Source organism: Pyrus communis, chromosome 5 (genome assembly GCF_041283825.1).
Source record: "Pyrus communis isolate YQ-2024b chromosome 5, ASM4128382v1, whole genome shotgun sequence".
NCBI lineage: Eukaryota > Viridiplantae > Streptophyta > Magnoliopsida > Rosales > Rosaceae > Pyrus > Pyrus communis.
This window is the reverse complement of record NC_142569.1, coordinates 31552229-31568766: the sequence shown is the minus strand read 5'-3', so window position 1 is coordinate 31568766 and position 16538 is coordinate 31552229. Positions and strand designations below refer to the sequence as shown.

At 37.0% G+C, this 16538-nt stretch overlaps 3 protein-coding genes across 3 annotated transcripts; 1 reads left to right on the top strand and 2 right to left on the bottom strand.

Moving 5' to 3' along the window:
• The first annotated feature begins 677 nt into the window (after window positions 1-677).
• Window positions 678-1335, top strand: LOC137725057 (protein DMP5-like). Its single transcript, XM_068463663.2, has one exon. It carries the CDS (start codon window positions 678-680, stop codon window positions 1272-1274), a length of 597 nt encoding a protein of 198 aa, XP_068319764.2. The 3' UTR covers window positions 1275-1335.
• LOC137726411 (putative arabinosyltransferase ARAD1) lies at window positions 1330-3775 on the bottom strand. Its single transcript, XM_068465338.2, has 3 exons — window positions 3053-3775; window positions 2417-2670; window positions 1330-2028 (listed from the first exon to the last, which is right to left on the bottom strand). The coding sequence occupies exons 1-3, from the start codon at window positions 3705-3707 to the stop codon at window positions 1477-1479; spliced, it is 1461 nt and encodes a 486-aa protein (XP_068321439.2). The 5' UTR covers window positions 3708-3775; the 3' UTR covers window positions 1330-1476.
• A 2791-nt stretch (window positions 3776-6566) lies between these two features.
• On the bottom strand, window positions 6567-10436 carry LOC137725899 (uncharacterized). Its single transcript, XM_068464737.2, has 2 exons — window positions 10278-10436; window positions 6567-7136 (listed from the first exon to the last, which is right to left on the bottom strand). The coding sequence occupies exons 1-2, from the start codon at window positions 10412-10414 to the stop codon at window positions 6800-6802; spliced, it is 474 nt and encodes a 157-aa protein (XP_068320838.2). The 5' UTR covers window positions 10415-10436; the 3' UTR covers window positions 6567-6799.
• Window positions 10437-16538: the final 6102 nt, after the last annotated feature.

Here is a 16538-nt window from a genome sequence, read left to right as displayed (position 1 = left end):
AGCCGAGAGTTGCTGGAAGGGGTTGCCACCAACCCCAATTTAGAGGTGGGGCTGGCGGCTGGGAAGAGTTTGTGGGTAAAGACCTTGGCGAGGGAGAGAAGAGGGAGAGAGAACGAGAAATTTTAAAGAGAGAGTCTCGCTTGTGTTTTAAGTAGGTACTTGTTTAGAAAAAAAAAAAAAAAAAACATTTGAAAATGCTTTTACAACTCATAAACACTAACAACTTTTTTTAATACAGTAACTAGAAGTATTTTTGCGCTATTATATTTAAAAGCACTTTCATTTCACCAAAAGTGCTTATGATAATGCTTGGCATTGAACTTCAAAAGTGCTTTTGGGTTGAAAAAAAAAAGCAGTTGAAGTGCTTTTTGGAAGAAGCATATACTGTGTATTTCTTTAATACAGCAAAGCACTTGAATTTATCTTAAAAATTTCAATGTACTCCAAATAAAAACACTTTTATTGAAAGTGATTCTGAGCAAAAATGCTTTTTAGAGAAGCATTTCCAAACGGAGTCGACGAAGAAAACCTTCCAACAAGAAATTCAATACTTAACAAACAGAGAATTGCTTGTCTCCCTCACTTGAACAAAGAATCCTCCCCTTCTGCAGGGCAGTTGTTATAAACTCCCCCTCCCATCTAAATTGCCTCAGAAGCAGTTGCCTCCTTGAGAAACGATGGAAAACAACTCCATCATCCAAGACCTCATTGAAAGCACCGAAGAACATGATGAAGATCAACATAACGAATCCAATTTCATGTTTGCTATGAATGCAATACTAAGTGGCACTGTACGTCTCAATGCTCTCCTGCCCACAGCCCCCATTCTTTCCTTCACCATTTTCACTCCTCTCTTCACCAACGACGGTGTATGCACCCCTTTCAACCGCTGGCTGACGGGTTTCTTCATCGCTCTTTCAGCAGCATCCTGCATTTTCTTTACATTCACCGATAGCTTCAAAACAGCGACTGGCAGGTTACACTACGGAGTGGCCACATTTCGGGGAATATGGACTTTCAATGGCGGCCGGAAAGGGCCACGCACGCCCTCCGATTATAGGTTGAGATGGGCTGATCTCTTCCATGCATCGCTTTCAGTAATCGCGTTTCTAACGTTTGCAGCGTCGCATAATGATGTTGTGGGTTGTTATTATCCGGCAATGCCTAGGAGGGTGACCAACAGTCTTCCTCTTGTGGTAGGGTTTGTAGTTAGTGTTTTGTTTGTGTTGTTTCCTTCTAAGAGAAGGGGAATTGGCTACCTTTCTTGCTGCTGAGGGATACTTTTTGAGTACCCTAGATGTTGATAAACTTTATAAAAGTAAAGGCAACTTAACAGGGAACGAAAGGAATATAATTTGTGTGTGAATAAATTTGTAACCAATTTACCGTTCTCACAAAGAATAAAAAGAAAAAGTTAAGACAAAAGCTATTGCACAACAAGAGATACAACTATGTATAAGTATAGGCCTATAAAAGTCACGTACAGTGGCAACGGCGTGGAACTGAAACACCGGGAGGTTTTCTCCTTTCACGAACGATTGATTCCTTAATCATTGGCAACTTTTGATGAACCTTTTTCCACATGTGGTTCACTGCACCGTCGGGAGGAATTGGCCCGATGCCACCAGGATGACCATTGTCATACTCAAACATGGGCTGAAACTGTGCCATTTTCCGACGAAATCTAGTCCTCTGCTCTCTAGTAAAGGTCCTAAGATGGCTCACAATCCAGTTCGTTTTCAATGCATCATCAACTGCCACAAAAACTGAAAACTCGGAATAATCTACCATTCCTTCAAAAGGAAGTTCTATGTTGTCACTGACAATAACGGGTATACAGAGACTTTGAATCGCATCGAACAGCCGACATGAAGTGGGAGTGTCCCCAGCTGGATGCAAGCAAAACTCTGAAGTTCTCATCCCTTTTATGGATTGCTCCCTCCCAGTGGCGTTAGGGAAGCCTTCTTCCATGATAACATCGGGCTCATTAACCAACAAGTCCCACAATTTTTCTCGAACTAAGCCCCCCTGTTATCAGGAAACTCAGTTATGTTACAAACATAATTACACAACATACATAAATTAGGTTTATACCAAACCTGGATTACGTCACAAACGTAGTATCCCTTTTCATATAAAGTAATTATAATGATTGTTCAACTTTACAACAACAACCCATGCAATGAATGACATGAGATGTATGCAATGCAGTTTAAACAAACTATTTTAAGACTAATTGCAGTTTAAACAACGTCAGTTCAATGATGAAAACGGAGAGCAATTTACAATGTGATAAATTACGAGCAATCAAAAAATAAAGGCAATGAAAATCATATCATGTGTCAGATACAATGGGAGAAGTAAGATTCAAATCTTGCGTACCGACAGAAGTAAGATTCAAATCTTGGGTACTGACCCGGTGCCTATGTTTAGCTCCTTTGAAATAAAGTAGAGTATGACGCTTCTTGTTTTCTGTCAGTTGCAATCGAGGAAGTAGATGGGTGTAGGGCACAATGACATCTTTGAGTAGTGACACCTGTGTGTGCTGAATCACATCTGATGAGTTGCCATTTGATGACTTCGATTCGAGTCTGTACCACCCTCCAAAATCCACAACTAGAAGAACCGCCGGGGCAATCTCTGCTCGAACGTGCCACATTGCCACTGGGTCTGCCAAAAATGCTTCAAGTTTTAACACAACCTACAAACCCAGAGACTAAATCATAAGCTGCTATAGCACATACTACATTTACATTGTTCTCCAACATTTTAATGGTGCTCCCAGTTACCTCCAACTGATCAAATGGTATCCAAGAAAATAAAACTTCAAAAATCACAACAGCTGATCAAATGGAGAATGCAGATGGATTCATTGCAAATATCTACAGACCCACATAAATAATCACAGCAATCACATCAAAACCACCACCTAATCATCAAATCCAGTGAACAATCCCAGAAATTACTCAATAACCATTAGCACAAATCGAATTTAAAATAACACCAATTAAATCCCAAAAACAAAAAAAAATTAAATAAAAACCCAACATACCAGTAAGCACAAACACATGGTCTCTTCCACCTGACCTTTTCCAAGCCTGAGTGTTCTTCACAAAGTCCATCACTTGCCTCTGCCTCTCATAGTCCTCATTCCCAGCCTTCTTCCTAAACACCCCTTTAGCCGTAGCCAGCTGCAATTCTGCGCTCAAGGTCGCGAAAAAGGGCACGAAAACAACGTCGGCTTCGTCGGCATCGAGAACCCTGGTGGAAAACGACCCAATTCTGTGCTCCTGGGGGGTCATCAGGTCCCCCAAAATCCAGTACTCGGCGCTGTACTGTTTGATCAATGGATTATCTGGATAGGGTGGGAATTCAAGGTTTTTGGGCAAATGGGCGTCTGGGATTTGGTGGCCGGTGTCCGTTTGGAGGCGGGAATCGGGGCCGGAAGCCCAGTACTTTTCGAGGAGGCCATAGTTGAGGGATCTGGGGAGGTCTGCTAGGTAGACTTTGAGGAAATTATGGGGAGAGAGAGGGGCGTTTAGGGAAACGAAAGACGAGCAAGAAGGAGAAGGAGAGGAAGAAGAAGGATTGGAGAGGAAGAAGAGAGAAAGAGAAAGAGCGCAGAGGAGAGTGAGTGCGAAGAAGAGAGTGGGAACAGAGCATACGGAGGAAGAAGGTGTCGTTGTGGCGGTGCCCTTCACTGCCATGCCTTTTGCTTTTCTTCTCTATCTTTGCTTTGGTCGCATAAGGAAATCGATGAAAATCAAACCCGCACTTAGACACACAGGCATTTATCAACCAATTAAATTCATTGAAAAGACTTAAATTACAATTTAATTTGGTCAAATAGATTTAATTTTTTATGTTGTTTATTAGATTAAGCACCTAAAATCTTTCAACTTTTTAGTGTCATTTTAATTGATCTTAATCTTTTTAACAAAAAAAACTTAATGAAAATGGTTTTAAAATTTTTCATTTTTACCAAAAATTATCTAATAACTTTATTTAATGATAAGGATAAAAAGACAAAAATACATAAAATATAAACATGGATGCCCAATTAAGTTTCATAAACAGTGTAGTACCCGTAAGTTCCATAAACAGTGTAGTACCCGTAAGTTCCATAAACAGTGTAATACCGTTAAGTTTTATAAACAATCTAGTAAATTTCATGAATAGCATAGTACCGTTAAATTTCATAAACAATGTAGTACCGTTAAGTTTTATAAATAGTGTAGTAAGTTTCATAAACAGTGTAGTAAATTTCATAAACAATGTAATACTGTTAAGTTTTATAAACAATATAGTAAGTTTCATAAACAGTATGAGTGACGACACGCGGCTCCTACGCGTCAGTTTTTTTTTTTAATATTAAAATTATGTATTTTTCATTAAAATTTAAGGTTTTTTTGTCCTTTTTATTAAAGTTTAAGGGTTTTTCATTAAAATTTAAGTTTTTTTCATTAAATAAAGTTATAGCATGATTTTTTTGTTAAAATAAATTTAACTCAAGTCTTTTTCATGAATGTTCTCTCGATATTGTCTACTCTAAAGAGGTGGAAGAGTGGGCTAAGCCTTACAATGGATTACCAATAATATTGTTCAAATTCGTCTTTGACGACTAGTGGTATTCCTCTTCACTTGTAAATGAGAGGTTTTAGGTTCGATTCTCGCTAAAGGCAAATTTGAACCACATTATTGCTAACTCATTGTGAGGCTAAGCCTACCCTCCCCTCCCCCTTAGTGTAGATAATATCATTTGTTCAAAAAAACAAAAAAATCGCCTCTAAAAAGAATCAAACCTAAAATCTCTCACTTACAAGTGAAGAATAATACCTAGCATTAAGTGGCTTGTTTATATATACTTAAAAGTATTAGTTTTGTAAAGTCTGATGAATAATTGGTATAAATTAAGCCAACAGGATCCTCTCCAAATCATTTTGATGAGGATCCTGGAAATCTGTGAATCGTGTCAGTTTATCGTACATCGTGCAGTCAGTTTTTGTCAAGTACTTTTTATGTTTATTTTTAAATAAAAATATTTAAAATGATTTCTAACTGTACAATGTACGATGAACGAACACAACCTATAAATTCTCGAGATCTTTACAAAGTGAATCCGTCGAAGATCCGGAATCTAAATTCAGCGCGTTACGGGGACATGTCCACCGAGGCACATCTGCGTTACAGCAAGAGCCCATAATCGCATGTTTTGGAGGATCCCAGGACTATTATATCATATTATTATTTTATCCTGCACTTCCGAAGCTTCCTTTTGAATTTGCTGTTGGACTATACTAACCTCGGTGGCGCGTGGCTCGCGCAATTTAGCGGTTGAATGCTAGCCTCAATGCTACTATGGTCCGGGCACATGCGGTATCACGTAGTTTATGACTTGTTTGATCATAATTTCGTTTGTAGCTAATAATTTTCAGTTTTTGAATTGTTTTTTTTTTTTGGGAGTACATCGATATTTTTACATTAGGACGAGAGGAAGTTTGGCTAAATCATACAATGGACAATTTAATTTGGTATCGAATTTGCCATCAACAAGATTCGAACCTAAGACCTTTCACTTTTCAAGTGAAGAGGAATACCATAAAACCGTAGTACTGAGTGGCTTTTCAGTTTTTGAATTAGATATAGAAGAAAAAAATAAGGGAGAAACGAGGAATGCTATAGAGGGGTAGAATGCTGTAGAAGAAATGCAGACAAAATATAAAAACAAGAATGATTTTAGGGGTGGCCTTGGGTCGAGCCAGGTCCATTTTTGGTGGATCCGGACTCACCTTTTTTTTTTTTTTTTTTTGGTAAATGAGTTCAAGTCGGTCTGAATTATGCATTTTTATTAGAATCAACTCATTTGGATCTGTTTGATATGGTCTAGTTTTTACGGGTCAAACAAATATGCTTTCAATCATGTCGTATAACAAAACAACAATATAAAAGGATCTCTATGTGTTCTATACAAAAGAATTATGTCTAACAAAGCCAATACAACAATCGTTGTTTTACTTCTTTTTAGGATTAGATGGATATGAAATTATGAATACGTGCTTCATTGTAGACCTCCAACCCTTAATAGTCTAGGCCAGGTCACCCACACATAAGAAGTGACAATTCAATTTTGGACTTGTTTTTACACATGCAGGGTCCAACTTGGATCATTTTAAAAATTAAAAGTAAGAACCAAATAGTTTTATATCAAGTCAAGTAATACGATTTAGATACTTTGCTTTTGCTTTCTTGCCTGCCCATAATTTTAAGTTGCTTTTGCTTTCAGTATTTTACGTTCATGCATTTTCCTTCATTTCTTTCCTTCTCTCCCATTAAAAAACTAATCTTACTTCTGAAGCACAAAAATTAAAATCTAAAAACAAATATTCTATAATGCTTCGAAGTATCAGATAATCCGGACATTGTAACCGTCCAGTTTTAGAGGCCCACCTTGAAGCTGCAATATGTCCAAACTGTTGGTACTTCACATTCTTTCGGGTCTCTTTTGAAGTATAGTCCAAAACAGAAATCCCTCAAATCATGTGGTTTTTATCACCAAAAACACATCATTTGTTAGTATGTTTGATTAGAGTTTCAAAATTAAATGGTTTTCAATACGACTGATGTGCGAAGGACATTATAAACAAACGCGACGATTTTCGATGGTTACAAATGGACAAACTTTCCTAGAGGGAAAACTGTGTTCAACGTAGCCATATCTAACAAAAATAGACGGCAAGATTGTCTCCTACAACTATACCATGGAAAGAGCTTTCTATTCTCCAGTCAAACTGGCAAACTCTTAACGCCCCATCACAACCTCGTCAAAGTTCCAGTCCCTCACGATATCCCTTCTCACAGCCCGGCTTCGAACTAGCCTTGGGGTACCTGGTATGGAACCGCTGTTTGAAAGAGTTGGTTGCGGGGTTACTTTGGAAGAAGCAATGTTGGAATGTCTTGGCAATGGGAGAGATGGCCTCCGTGTTAAGCAGTTGGCAATAGCAGAACATCTTCCATCATTTTCTGTGCTCGATACAGAGTAACTCCTAAAAGAGTGTGACGGACTTTCTACACTGCACACAAGGCATGCCAAACTCATACTTAGATTTGCAAGGTGCCACCGATTGCAGAGTTCAAATCTGCAATTTACATCAAGATAGAACCATAAAGTTAGCACATTCCTTTTAGATGATAGATTAATAAATAGTACACAATTAAAAGAGAAGGATACAGATGGAAGCAAAAAATGAAAATGTTTTTTTATGAAAAGATGGAAACTGTTTTTACAACTACTAGTCATAGAGAACAAGTAAATTCTGATCCAAGGAATGCAAAGGACTAGGTAACCGAAGCATTAGAAACTGGGGACTGCACATTATGCAAGTTGTATAAGAGATCAAAGCTGTATTCTCAAGCTTTTGAAGGGTGAGTATTGTTCTCATGTTGTAAAGATTATGATAAGGACATGCAATCACAAAGTAACAAACAAGCAACGTAGAATAAAGTGTCAAAACTACGCATTGATTTAGCACAATGCTTCTTTATGTGTGTGAGCAACAACAACAAAGCCTTATCCCACTAAGTCAGGTTGGCGCGCTCGGTTTTGTGCTATGTCTTCCATTTTATCCGAGTAGTCCAAGTCTTTTCTTAGAGTCTCTTTCCTAGTCTTCCTAGGTCTTCCTCGACCCCTTTGGCCCTGAGCCTTTGTCTCGTAATCACATCTTCTAACCAGAGCGTCTGTAAGTCTTCGTTTCACATGTCCAAACCATCTTAACCGATTTTCTCTCATCTTATGTGTGTGAGCACTCGCAACAAAATTAAGTTAGAACTATTACTCTGAAGGTTTGGTCAAATACATCTGTAAGTTCACTCGGTAACTACAAATACATAACCCATAATGTTGCCAGACCTAACCTAAGGGTTAATCAAGTTAAGTTTCAACAGTCATACGCCTTGCACTTTGAATTCTCTTTCAAAACATTAATTTTGAATCTAAAGGCCAAGCTTGTTATATGAACTCAGTCATGAACATTGAATGTGCGTACATGACCATGTATGATATTTGTTCATTTCTTAAAATCTCGTACTTATTTGGATCATCTGGTAGCTACACTACACCTTTATTACAGTCATGTCTTAGTTGCATGAATATGCATGCATGAAGTAAAGGGTCCAGGTAACTAAGACATTCATATTCAATTTATCACAAGGGAAAAATATACAAATGAAAAGCATCATCATCCTTTGATGCATCCACAAGGAATAAACTAAACGAAATAGGGAAATCTTAATATAACACTCAGAGAAGCACATGAATAGGGCTAGCATAATACTTCAACATAATTGAGACCACGAAACAGTTAGAAAATGTTAGCTGGCTAAATGAAACACTAAGAGAAAATAATATCTGTCCTTCACAAGAAGTCAGTACGGTTCAGTTCATAGCTCTTATACCATTGACTCTAATCTTGATGATAACTTAATAGAATTACATTGTTTTTGTTCCTCCTCTAGACAAGCACTTGGAGTATTATTATTAAATGCAGTAGTTCTTATCTTCTAGTAGTACTTTTTGATACAACGATAAGCCACGCAAAGGGCCAAGGTATCAAACTCATCATTTGCAGCAATGCTAACTGTTGAGCAAGAGGTTATCGCTTTAGCTTAAATGTCACATGAAGGAACTCAATTAATAGTGTTGACAACTGTGAGATTAAAAAGATGCAGGACGACATAAGGTCAGTGTGGCCTATGATTGCCATGAGCTTGGGATGATAGAAACTTTAAGTCATAAGGCATTCTTAAGGAAACTGATACTTAATGATCTATATATTACTTTTTGGTCACAAGCAGAATCAAACACAAAACACACCCTATCTACATCTACACACACACCCCACCCCCTCTCCCTCCAACTTTGGTGAAAATTGTGCAATTAAAGAATACGATCCTTGATTTCCATTGCCTCATCATTTTAAAACCAAAACCGTAGAAAAAATTGGTCAAACGATATTAAAACCAACACATATGCTATATGGCAAATAACGTGTCTAGGCAGTTAGAAAATAAAACATCATAAAGCAAGGGTGTTATTATTAGCACTCCAAAAATCTCAGTGTGCACTCCAAACATTCTATATTTCTTATTTAGGAAGAAAAATACACTTCTGAGGAGTGCCCAATGAAATTTTCGGAGTGCCACCAACAATACCCTAAAACAAATGTGCCAGAAGTAGGATGTTTATATGGAGGTGTCTGGGGGCAGAGAAACAATTTGGATGAACTCAGAGAGAAAAAATTGAAGTAGCACCAGTTGAACACAAAATGAGAGAGAACTTATCACGGTGGTCATTTAAAAAAGACCAATAAGTGCCCCAATAGATGCATCAAAAGTGACCTAATCAATAATGAAGGTTGGTGCCAGGGAAAGAGGAAAATCAAAATAATATGGTTAAAGGTAACTAAGAAAGATATGATAATGTTACTCTCACAAAAGTATGAGTTATGATATGATGGAATGTAGCACTAAAACCCATCGCCATTGCTTCTATTTGTTGCGTTCTAGTGTTTCAAAGTATGTCGAGTATTTGTTCACACATATGCACAACTAGTTATAGATTTTCATATCGCTTGTCTAATTCTTCCGAAATAGTTATTTCAAGTTAAAATTCGTCTATTTATTTTCTAACTGATCAAGAATTTTGTACACCTCGAACATTACAAAGGTTCTCACCTAGAAAGAAGGCTTCATTCACTTATACACTTACTCTTTCGAACAGAGTCTAACTTCAATAGCCGATTCTACATGCACCAAAAGACCCTTCTGAATAATAATACTTATAAGGTACATTAGACTTCTACTTCCTACCCCGGAAATAGAATGCAATTAGGATTTTAATCAAACAAGGATATAAAACCAAATTAAGAAACTGAATCAAGTTCTAAATTCGAACACTGTGTATTGAAAAGCCAGCCCCACAATCCTCCTAGCAGCAACAATTTGTTACACCCCAGATCTTCTATTGCTAACCAAAGAGCAATCAGAGAAAACCCTTATCTGATTATTCCACAGGCAATTGAATAAACATGAATTCCAAGATATTTGGGAGTTAGAGCAATTCAATTGATAAATACCCAGAACACAGTAAACCAAAATTGAAATAGACAAACGCAGAAAAAGATCAACATATGCAAATAAAATAAAAACGCTTTTGTAAGATCTAATCAAACAAAATAAATGGAGGTAAAAGAAAGGATCTGAGATCTGAGAGACATACTTACCTTCTGTGTTCTGAGTTTGATGCGCAATGCTTGCTAAGGCGGTGGTGGCTGGCGGCGTTGATTCTTTCAGCGAGGGAGAGAGTGGAGGAGAGTGTTGTATTTATAGGCGGTAATTGGTAAAGGCAAGGGAGGATCATAATATTCTACGGTTCTGGGAAATTTGTGCGACTTCTTTGGGATGAAGTCCGCGTAGTGGTGGCCCACACGGGATCTATCTCTATACAGGTGGGCTTGTACTGAACTATGTACGACTCTAAATGCAATACATTCACTTTTGATTTTTGAATAAGAACCAGTAAAAAGATGAATTTAAATCTTCTGCATTTAAAAAAGGTTGTAGTTATTGTAAAATCAACGGTGTGTGCAGTGAAATAAATAAAAAAAATACAAAATTTACGAGGTTCCTCTACAGTCAGTGTGACTCGAGTACGCTCTCGGAGCAGCAGTGATGCTTTCATTTGTAATCTGAAGTACTAAAATTATAAAGATAACTCTCTCTATTCTCTCTTCTTTTTCTTCTCTCTGTTGTGAGCCTTATGGCTTCTCTCTTCTTCCTCTTTTCTTTCTTCTTTCTTTTCTCTCTTTTCAACCGTAAGGCTTTGTGTTTTTGTGTGTGATTTTATATGGAAGGACAAAGTAACAAGTGGATTAGTGGACAAACATGTAGAGTTGTAGTGGGTTGGCCATCCACACATTGAATGACTTATAAGATTACAACACTCCCCCTTAGATTTTAACAAGTCTTCAATTGACTTGTTAAAATCTTGATCTGTTTTAGATGCTCCCCCTAATGAGTATCTCCCCCTGATTTCAAATTCTTTAGACTAATCATTGATTCTTTTGCTTTAGTCTCTTAGCGGGGAGAGTTGCCGAAAGAGGTGCTTTACTTGTTAACTTTCCACAAGTTTGGTCTTGAATTGGGCTGGAGGACCTTCTGCTAGACTTCCTCCAAAGATCTGAATTTACTCATTTTATCTAGAGCTTAATTTAATTCAAGTGTGGTGGACACTTGATCTTGAATCAGACTTATGATTCCTTTAAGGGTCGTCGAGGCTTGATCTTGAATGAAATTAGACCATGAGGAGCTTCACGTGACAAGTGATAATCGGCTTTGTTGGGGATGAATCGGCACATGTTTATTACGCTTGTTGATTTTCCACGAGCTTCAATGTATCATTTTCACTTGCCTTATCCGCTCCCCTTGTAGAAGTGGTTTTTTCCCTATGCAGGTGTGACATCTTCTCTTGCAATATTTGTCCCCTGATGTAGGAGTGGAATGCAAACCTTGAATTCGAACAGTCCTTCAAAACATCACTTCTCAACGACTCATCATGCTTGGTAGCTTCAGCGTAAATAGCCAACATCATATCAACAGTTGAAGATAAGTACTTAGAGAGTAATGCAAGGTAAGCAATCAGGGAAGGGTTCCACACAATCAGTTCCATATCGGAAGCTTGATTTCAAGTTCCGACTGATTGCTTTCTTTCTTCTTTCTTTCTCTTGGTCTTGCAGATAAGAGCAACAACAAAGAAAAAGGACAAGGGAAAGCATGATATGAGATACTTTTGCTTTCGACCTTGATGATATGAGATACTCTTGCTATGGTGTGACTTATTTGAAGAGGTATTCTCGGAGATGAAGAAAACTGAGTATTTCAAGATGCTTTGTTGAAGATGCATTCTTGGAGAGGAAGAAGAGTTTAGGCATTTTTGCAGGTCTGTCTTGCCATGGAGGACGAATGTCGACATATATAGAGTTCTTTCAATAGCAAGTAGTAGTGCTATGCATTTACTCTTGTCAACAACTATGGTGTAATTAGAACAATAAGATTCACGCGTTTTCAGCTTTGTCAGAGATTTTTGATAAAGTTGCACATGATATCCAAAAAAGCTGAGATTGCGCGTGAAAGGTACCGACAAACTTTCATCCAGGAAATACGGCTTTTGAAATTCGAAGAACGGTGTCTCTTCGATTTTTGAACAAGTGGCCCTGTTGTTTCTTTTTTTATAGAGGCATCAATTGTGTTCAAAACGTACTCTCGGAAAAATTGTTGCTTGTAGAATTTTCTTTCTTGCACTTTTGAGATTTTATTTGACCTCATTTTTGAAAATGGCTTGCCCATCTAATCTTTGTTTAGATTTAAGTCTCGAGAGGGATACAAACGAACCGCATCAGGATAATTTATGGCGTCTGTCCTTCTTATCTTCTAATGACCCTCTTAAAGTTGGAGACTCTGGGATGAAGAATAACATAACCGTTACAGTAGTAGCTAGAAATCTTCTCACTCCAAAGGATAACAAAATCTTTTCATAACGGTCTGATTGGCAGTTCAAGACTCCTTGGCTCTCAATGTTCAGTGTGCTGGCTTCGTTACCAATATGGGACAACGCTTACTTGCTCGAACTCGCCAAGCTGAATCATTGATGGCTGAGGTGGCAAGTCTTAATCAAGAGATCAGAAGGCTTAAGCACGAGAATAGAATGTTACATGTGCTTGCAAATAATTACTCGACAAGCATGAAAAGAAAGCTTGACCAACTACTGGAATTCGAAAGTCAGACTCAAAGTGACAATCAGAGGTTCATGGCTTTATTCCAAAGGCACCTATTGCCTTCGCCATCCAGAATTTTACCAAGTATTGAAGTTCCAAATAATCAACCTCCGGTGCCTCTCCCTTCTGGGGTACTTCCAAGTATTGAGGCTTCACATGAACAATCTTTGTGAATGTTCCCTCCTGTTTGTTCATTTTAACTCATGTGTATGTACATGTCTGTAATTTCTCGGAGATATTAATAGATAAGCTTTATTTCATTCAATATATTGTGTAAATACAATAAAGCATAAACTTCACTAAGATGTGGTACTTCTGGACCAAACATCCATTCATCTTTTCCTCACGAGGATGAATGATTTTTCTTAATGTCTAAATATTAATTAACCACTTGAGTGTTCAACTCATGATCTTCAATCCATATGGTTCTTTAATACCATAAACATCATGGATAAGATTTGTGTTGGCATATTGTTCAATTTGTAGCTCGAGACAATATTTCTCTCAACACTTTATAATCTCTCTTGACTCTTCAAGAGTTCCAATTTAATAATATCAAGAAATTTTAGTATGTTGCAACAATATCGTAATGGTAGTACTCACTAAGGCAATTCATATCATCCATTGGTATTGAGTACATAATTTATGCTTTACCCTTCCAGGGCTTACTTCAAGCAATTTGAATCCTTCAAGGATTTTTTACACTTCATGACACATTCTCCTTTGAAATTTATACAGAGCAACTTGCTTCCATATATACTTGAAGGATTTACTTGTGGAGATACGCTTCAGGCATCTCATAAAGTTTCGTGTAATATATAATTTTCCATTTAAATGACAAGCTTCATAATGAGAAATCATGTTTCCAATAGTGTATTACAATTTCAGGTTTCAACTAAGAACCTTGATTCATATCATTTGAGTGTAGTTCACTGTATTACAAATGCCTTATGTAACCTTTTGGGTTCAACATCATTTGGCGATTTGTACAATAGGTCCATTTTCCACATTCTTGGTAAATTGATATGGAGTTGCCTTTCTCCATTTTTTGGCCAATAATTTTATCTTTTGATACGAACAAAAGAACGCAGCTCAATATCAACACAACTCATTGATGAATTTAGTAGTTACTTGTAAAAACCAAAATTACCATTAGTTATCATCAATTCGAGATCTCATATTCTCATGTGCATGCGTATGCATAAAAGCTTTTCATTTCTTTGGATATCCATTGCCTCTTCAAGGGCATTACACTGTCTCTTTCAAGATAGTCATAATTTAGAGAGTGTGAATCTTAACATCTTTTGGACCATTATAGAGCTTGGATTTTAATCTCCACTTTCGGGAGTTGAGTCATTGGAACCTATAAGTCTATCATGTTTCATGCATGAGATATCAAAATTCCCATGTCCGTAAATTGTCCTTTCTAAGACGTGTATCCGTGCGGCGATTGTCATACTTTCGGCATGCAACAGTTATATTTCAGGAATGCAATAGTTCAGTAGTGCCATATTCTTCTTCTTTTTAATGACTGAACCTTCTTAATCTAAGGGTTTGCCACGCTTCAGGCGTGTAACAGATAAATCATTTGCTATCACATTATTTTGTCCAACAGGGACATCAATTCTTGTAGGCACATTTGTAGCAAGTATATTGATTTTTTCACTTTCGTTGCATCATTCAATTATTCTTACTTCATTTTCACATTGATTGCTTCATAAATCAAAATAAGACAATTTCTTTTCGTTATTCTAGAACGGTCTTTTTTCATCATTCTTTTCGAATGATATTTTCTCATCTTTCTTCTGGAATGATGTTATTTTCTCCCCTTAACGGCAAGAAAACTGTCTTATCAAAATCATAGTCCGTAAATTATGTGGTAAATATATCCCCAGTCGAGGGTTCCAAATATTGAATGATAAATGGTGAATCAAATCCAACATAAAGTCCCAGTTTGTATTGATACCTTATTTAGTATGTTGTGGCAGTACAATAGGCATATGGATAACACAACCAAAAACTCATAAATGTGTAAAGTTTGGCTGGTGCCCAAACACGAGTTGTATTGAGAAATATTGATGGTTGGCAATTGGTCTCAACCAAACTTAATAATGAATTATGTAAAATGGTATGTACCAATCTTGCAATTTCTTTAGAGCGCGGGTAATTAATTTCATCCACTTAATAAATGCTTCTGCTAAACCATTTTTGGGTATGGACATGAGGAACATGGCATTCAACATCAATGCCCAGCAATGTTCTAAAAAATGCTAGGCGTTAGTCGGGTGACAGGTTAGCGCTTAGCGCCTAGACGGCTAGGTGGGGTTTAGGCAGGCACCTAGGCAGATTTAGATAAATTTCTTTATATCTTATAAATAAGTGCATATTGACACTTACAAAAAATTAAACTTGTATGAAATCCATGGATAAGATAATAAAAGAATAATAAAATGAAAAAAGAGTATCCAACAAGTCCAAAATTTAAAAACACATTAAACATATATGTCATAGAACCATAGTGATGAGTATTGTATGACGACACATGTACAATAAATTCCCAATTTTAAACCACACAAAATGCAAAATAGGAGGAAAATAAGGAAATATAGTAATGTAGATAGGATTTTTTTTTTAAATTTCAAAAAAAAAAAAAACTCCTAGCTTCCTAGCCGCCTAGCACTGCCTAGAGCCGCCTAGGGCCACCTTGCCCGCCTAGCCTGCCTAGGGCCGCTTCACCCGCCTAGGCGGCCGCCTAAAGCCCAACCAATTTTTCCAACCAATTTGCAAGAAAACGCCTCGGGTCACCACCGCCTAACACCTAGGCTGTTTTTTAGAACATTGATGCCCAGTGATATGCAATAATCATCAAGACATGAGATGTAAACTCTCCAGCAAATATGCATTATATCATCATTTACATATATCAAGGAACTTATGGTCCTTATTTAATAGTCTGTGAACTGAGACTCTTATGTCCTTTATTACAATTAAGTTGTGGCACTTTGGCTCTTCAAACTCAAGGTACTCATCAAGGAACTTCATGTCCGATCTTGAGGATCTAGGGACTTCATGCCTAATCTTTTTGCACAATGGAACTTCGAGTCCAATCATTTTATGTGATGAAGATCAAGAAACTTCAGGTTTTGATCTGGTCAAGGAACTTCGGGTCCAATATGCACTCATCATAATAAAAAGAAGTACAATAAATAAATTAAAGCAATAGGCGGTAATTCCAGTCATGGTAAATAAATTACTTTTAAGTAAATAAAGCTTGTGACAAGGAATTTGATTCAGCACCATTCACATAAATATTAAAGCTTTAAAGCAAAGGGTAATAATTCTACCCACTCTAAATAAATAGAACTTGTGATAGGGCTTTAAATCAACACAATGCACATAAATATGCCAAAAATAGAAAATGCAATGATTAAGTCCTCATCTTTTGCTTTTTCTTTTTCTTGGTCTACCACTTCTTTTGTTTCATTCTTATTATTATTATTATTATTATTATTATTAGTATTAGTATTAGTTTCATTTCACAACTCTAAATCCTTTTAGTTACTCAGGAAGTAATAGTAACAATAAGTTCCAATTGTTGTTCCTCCTCCAATGAATTTGAAAAAGTCAAAACGGTTCCCATAAGTTTTGGAGCCAAGAGTGTCTGCAACTTATGAGAAGATCAAACCGTTATATTTAGCTCAAATTTTAGAA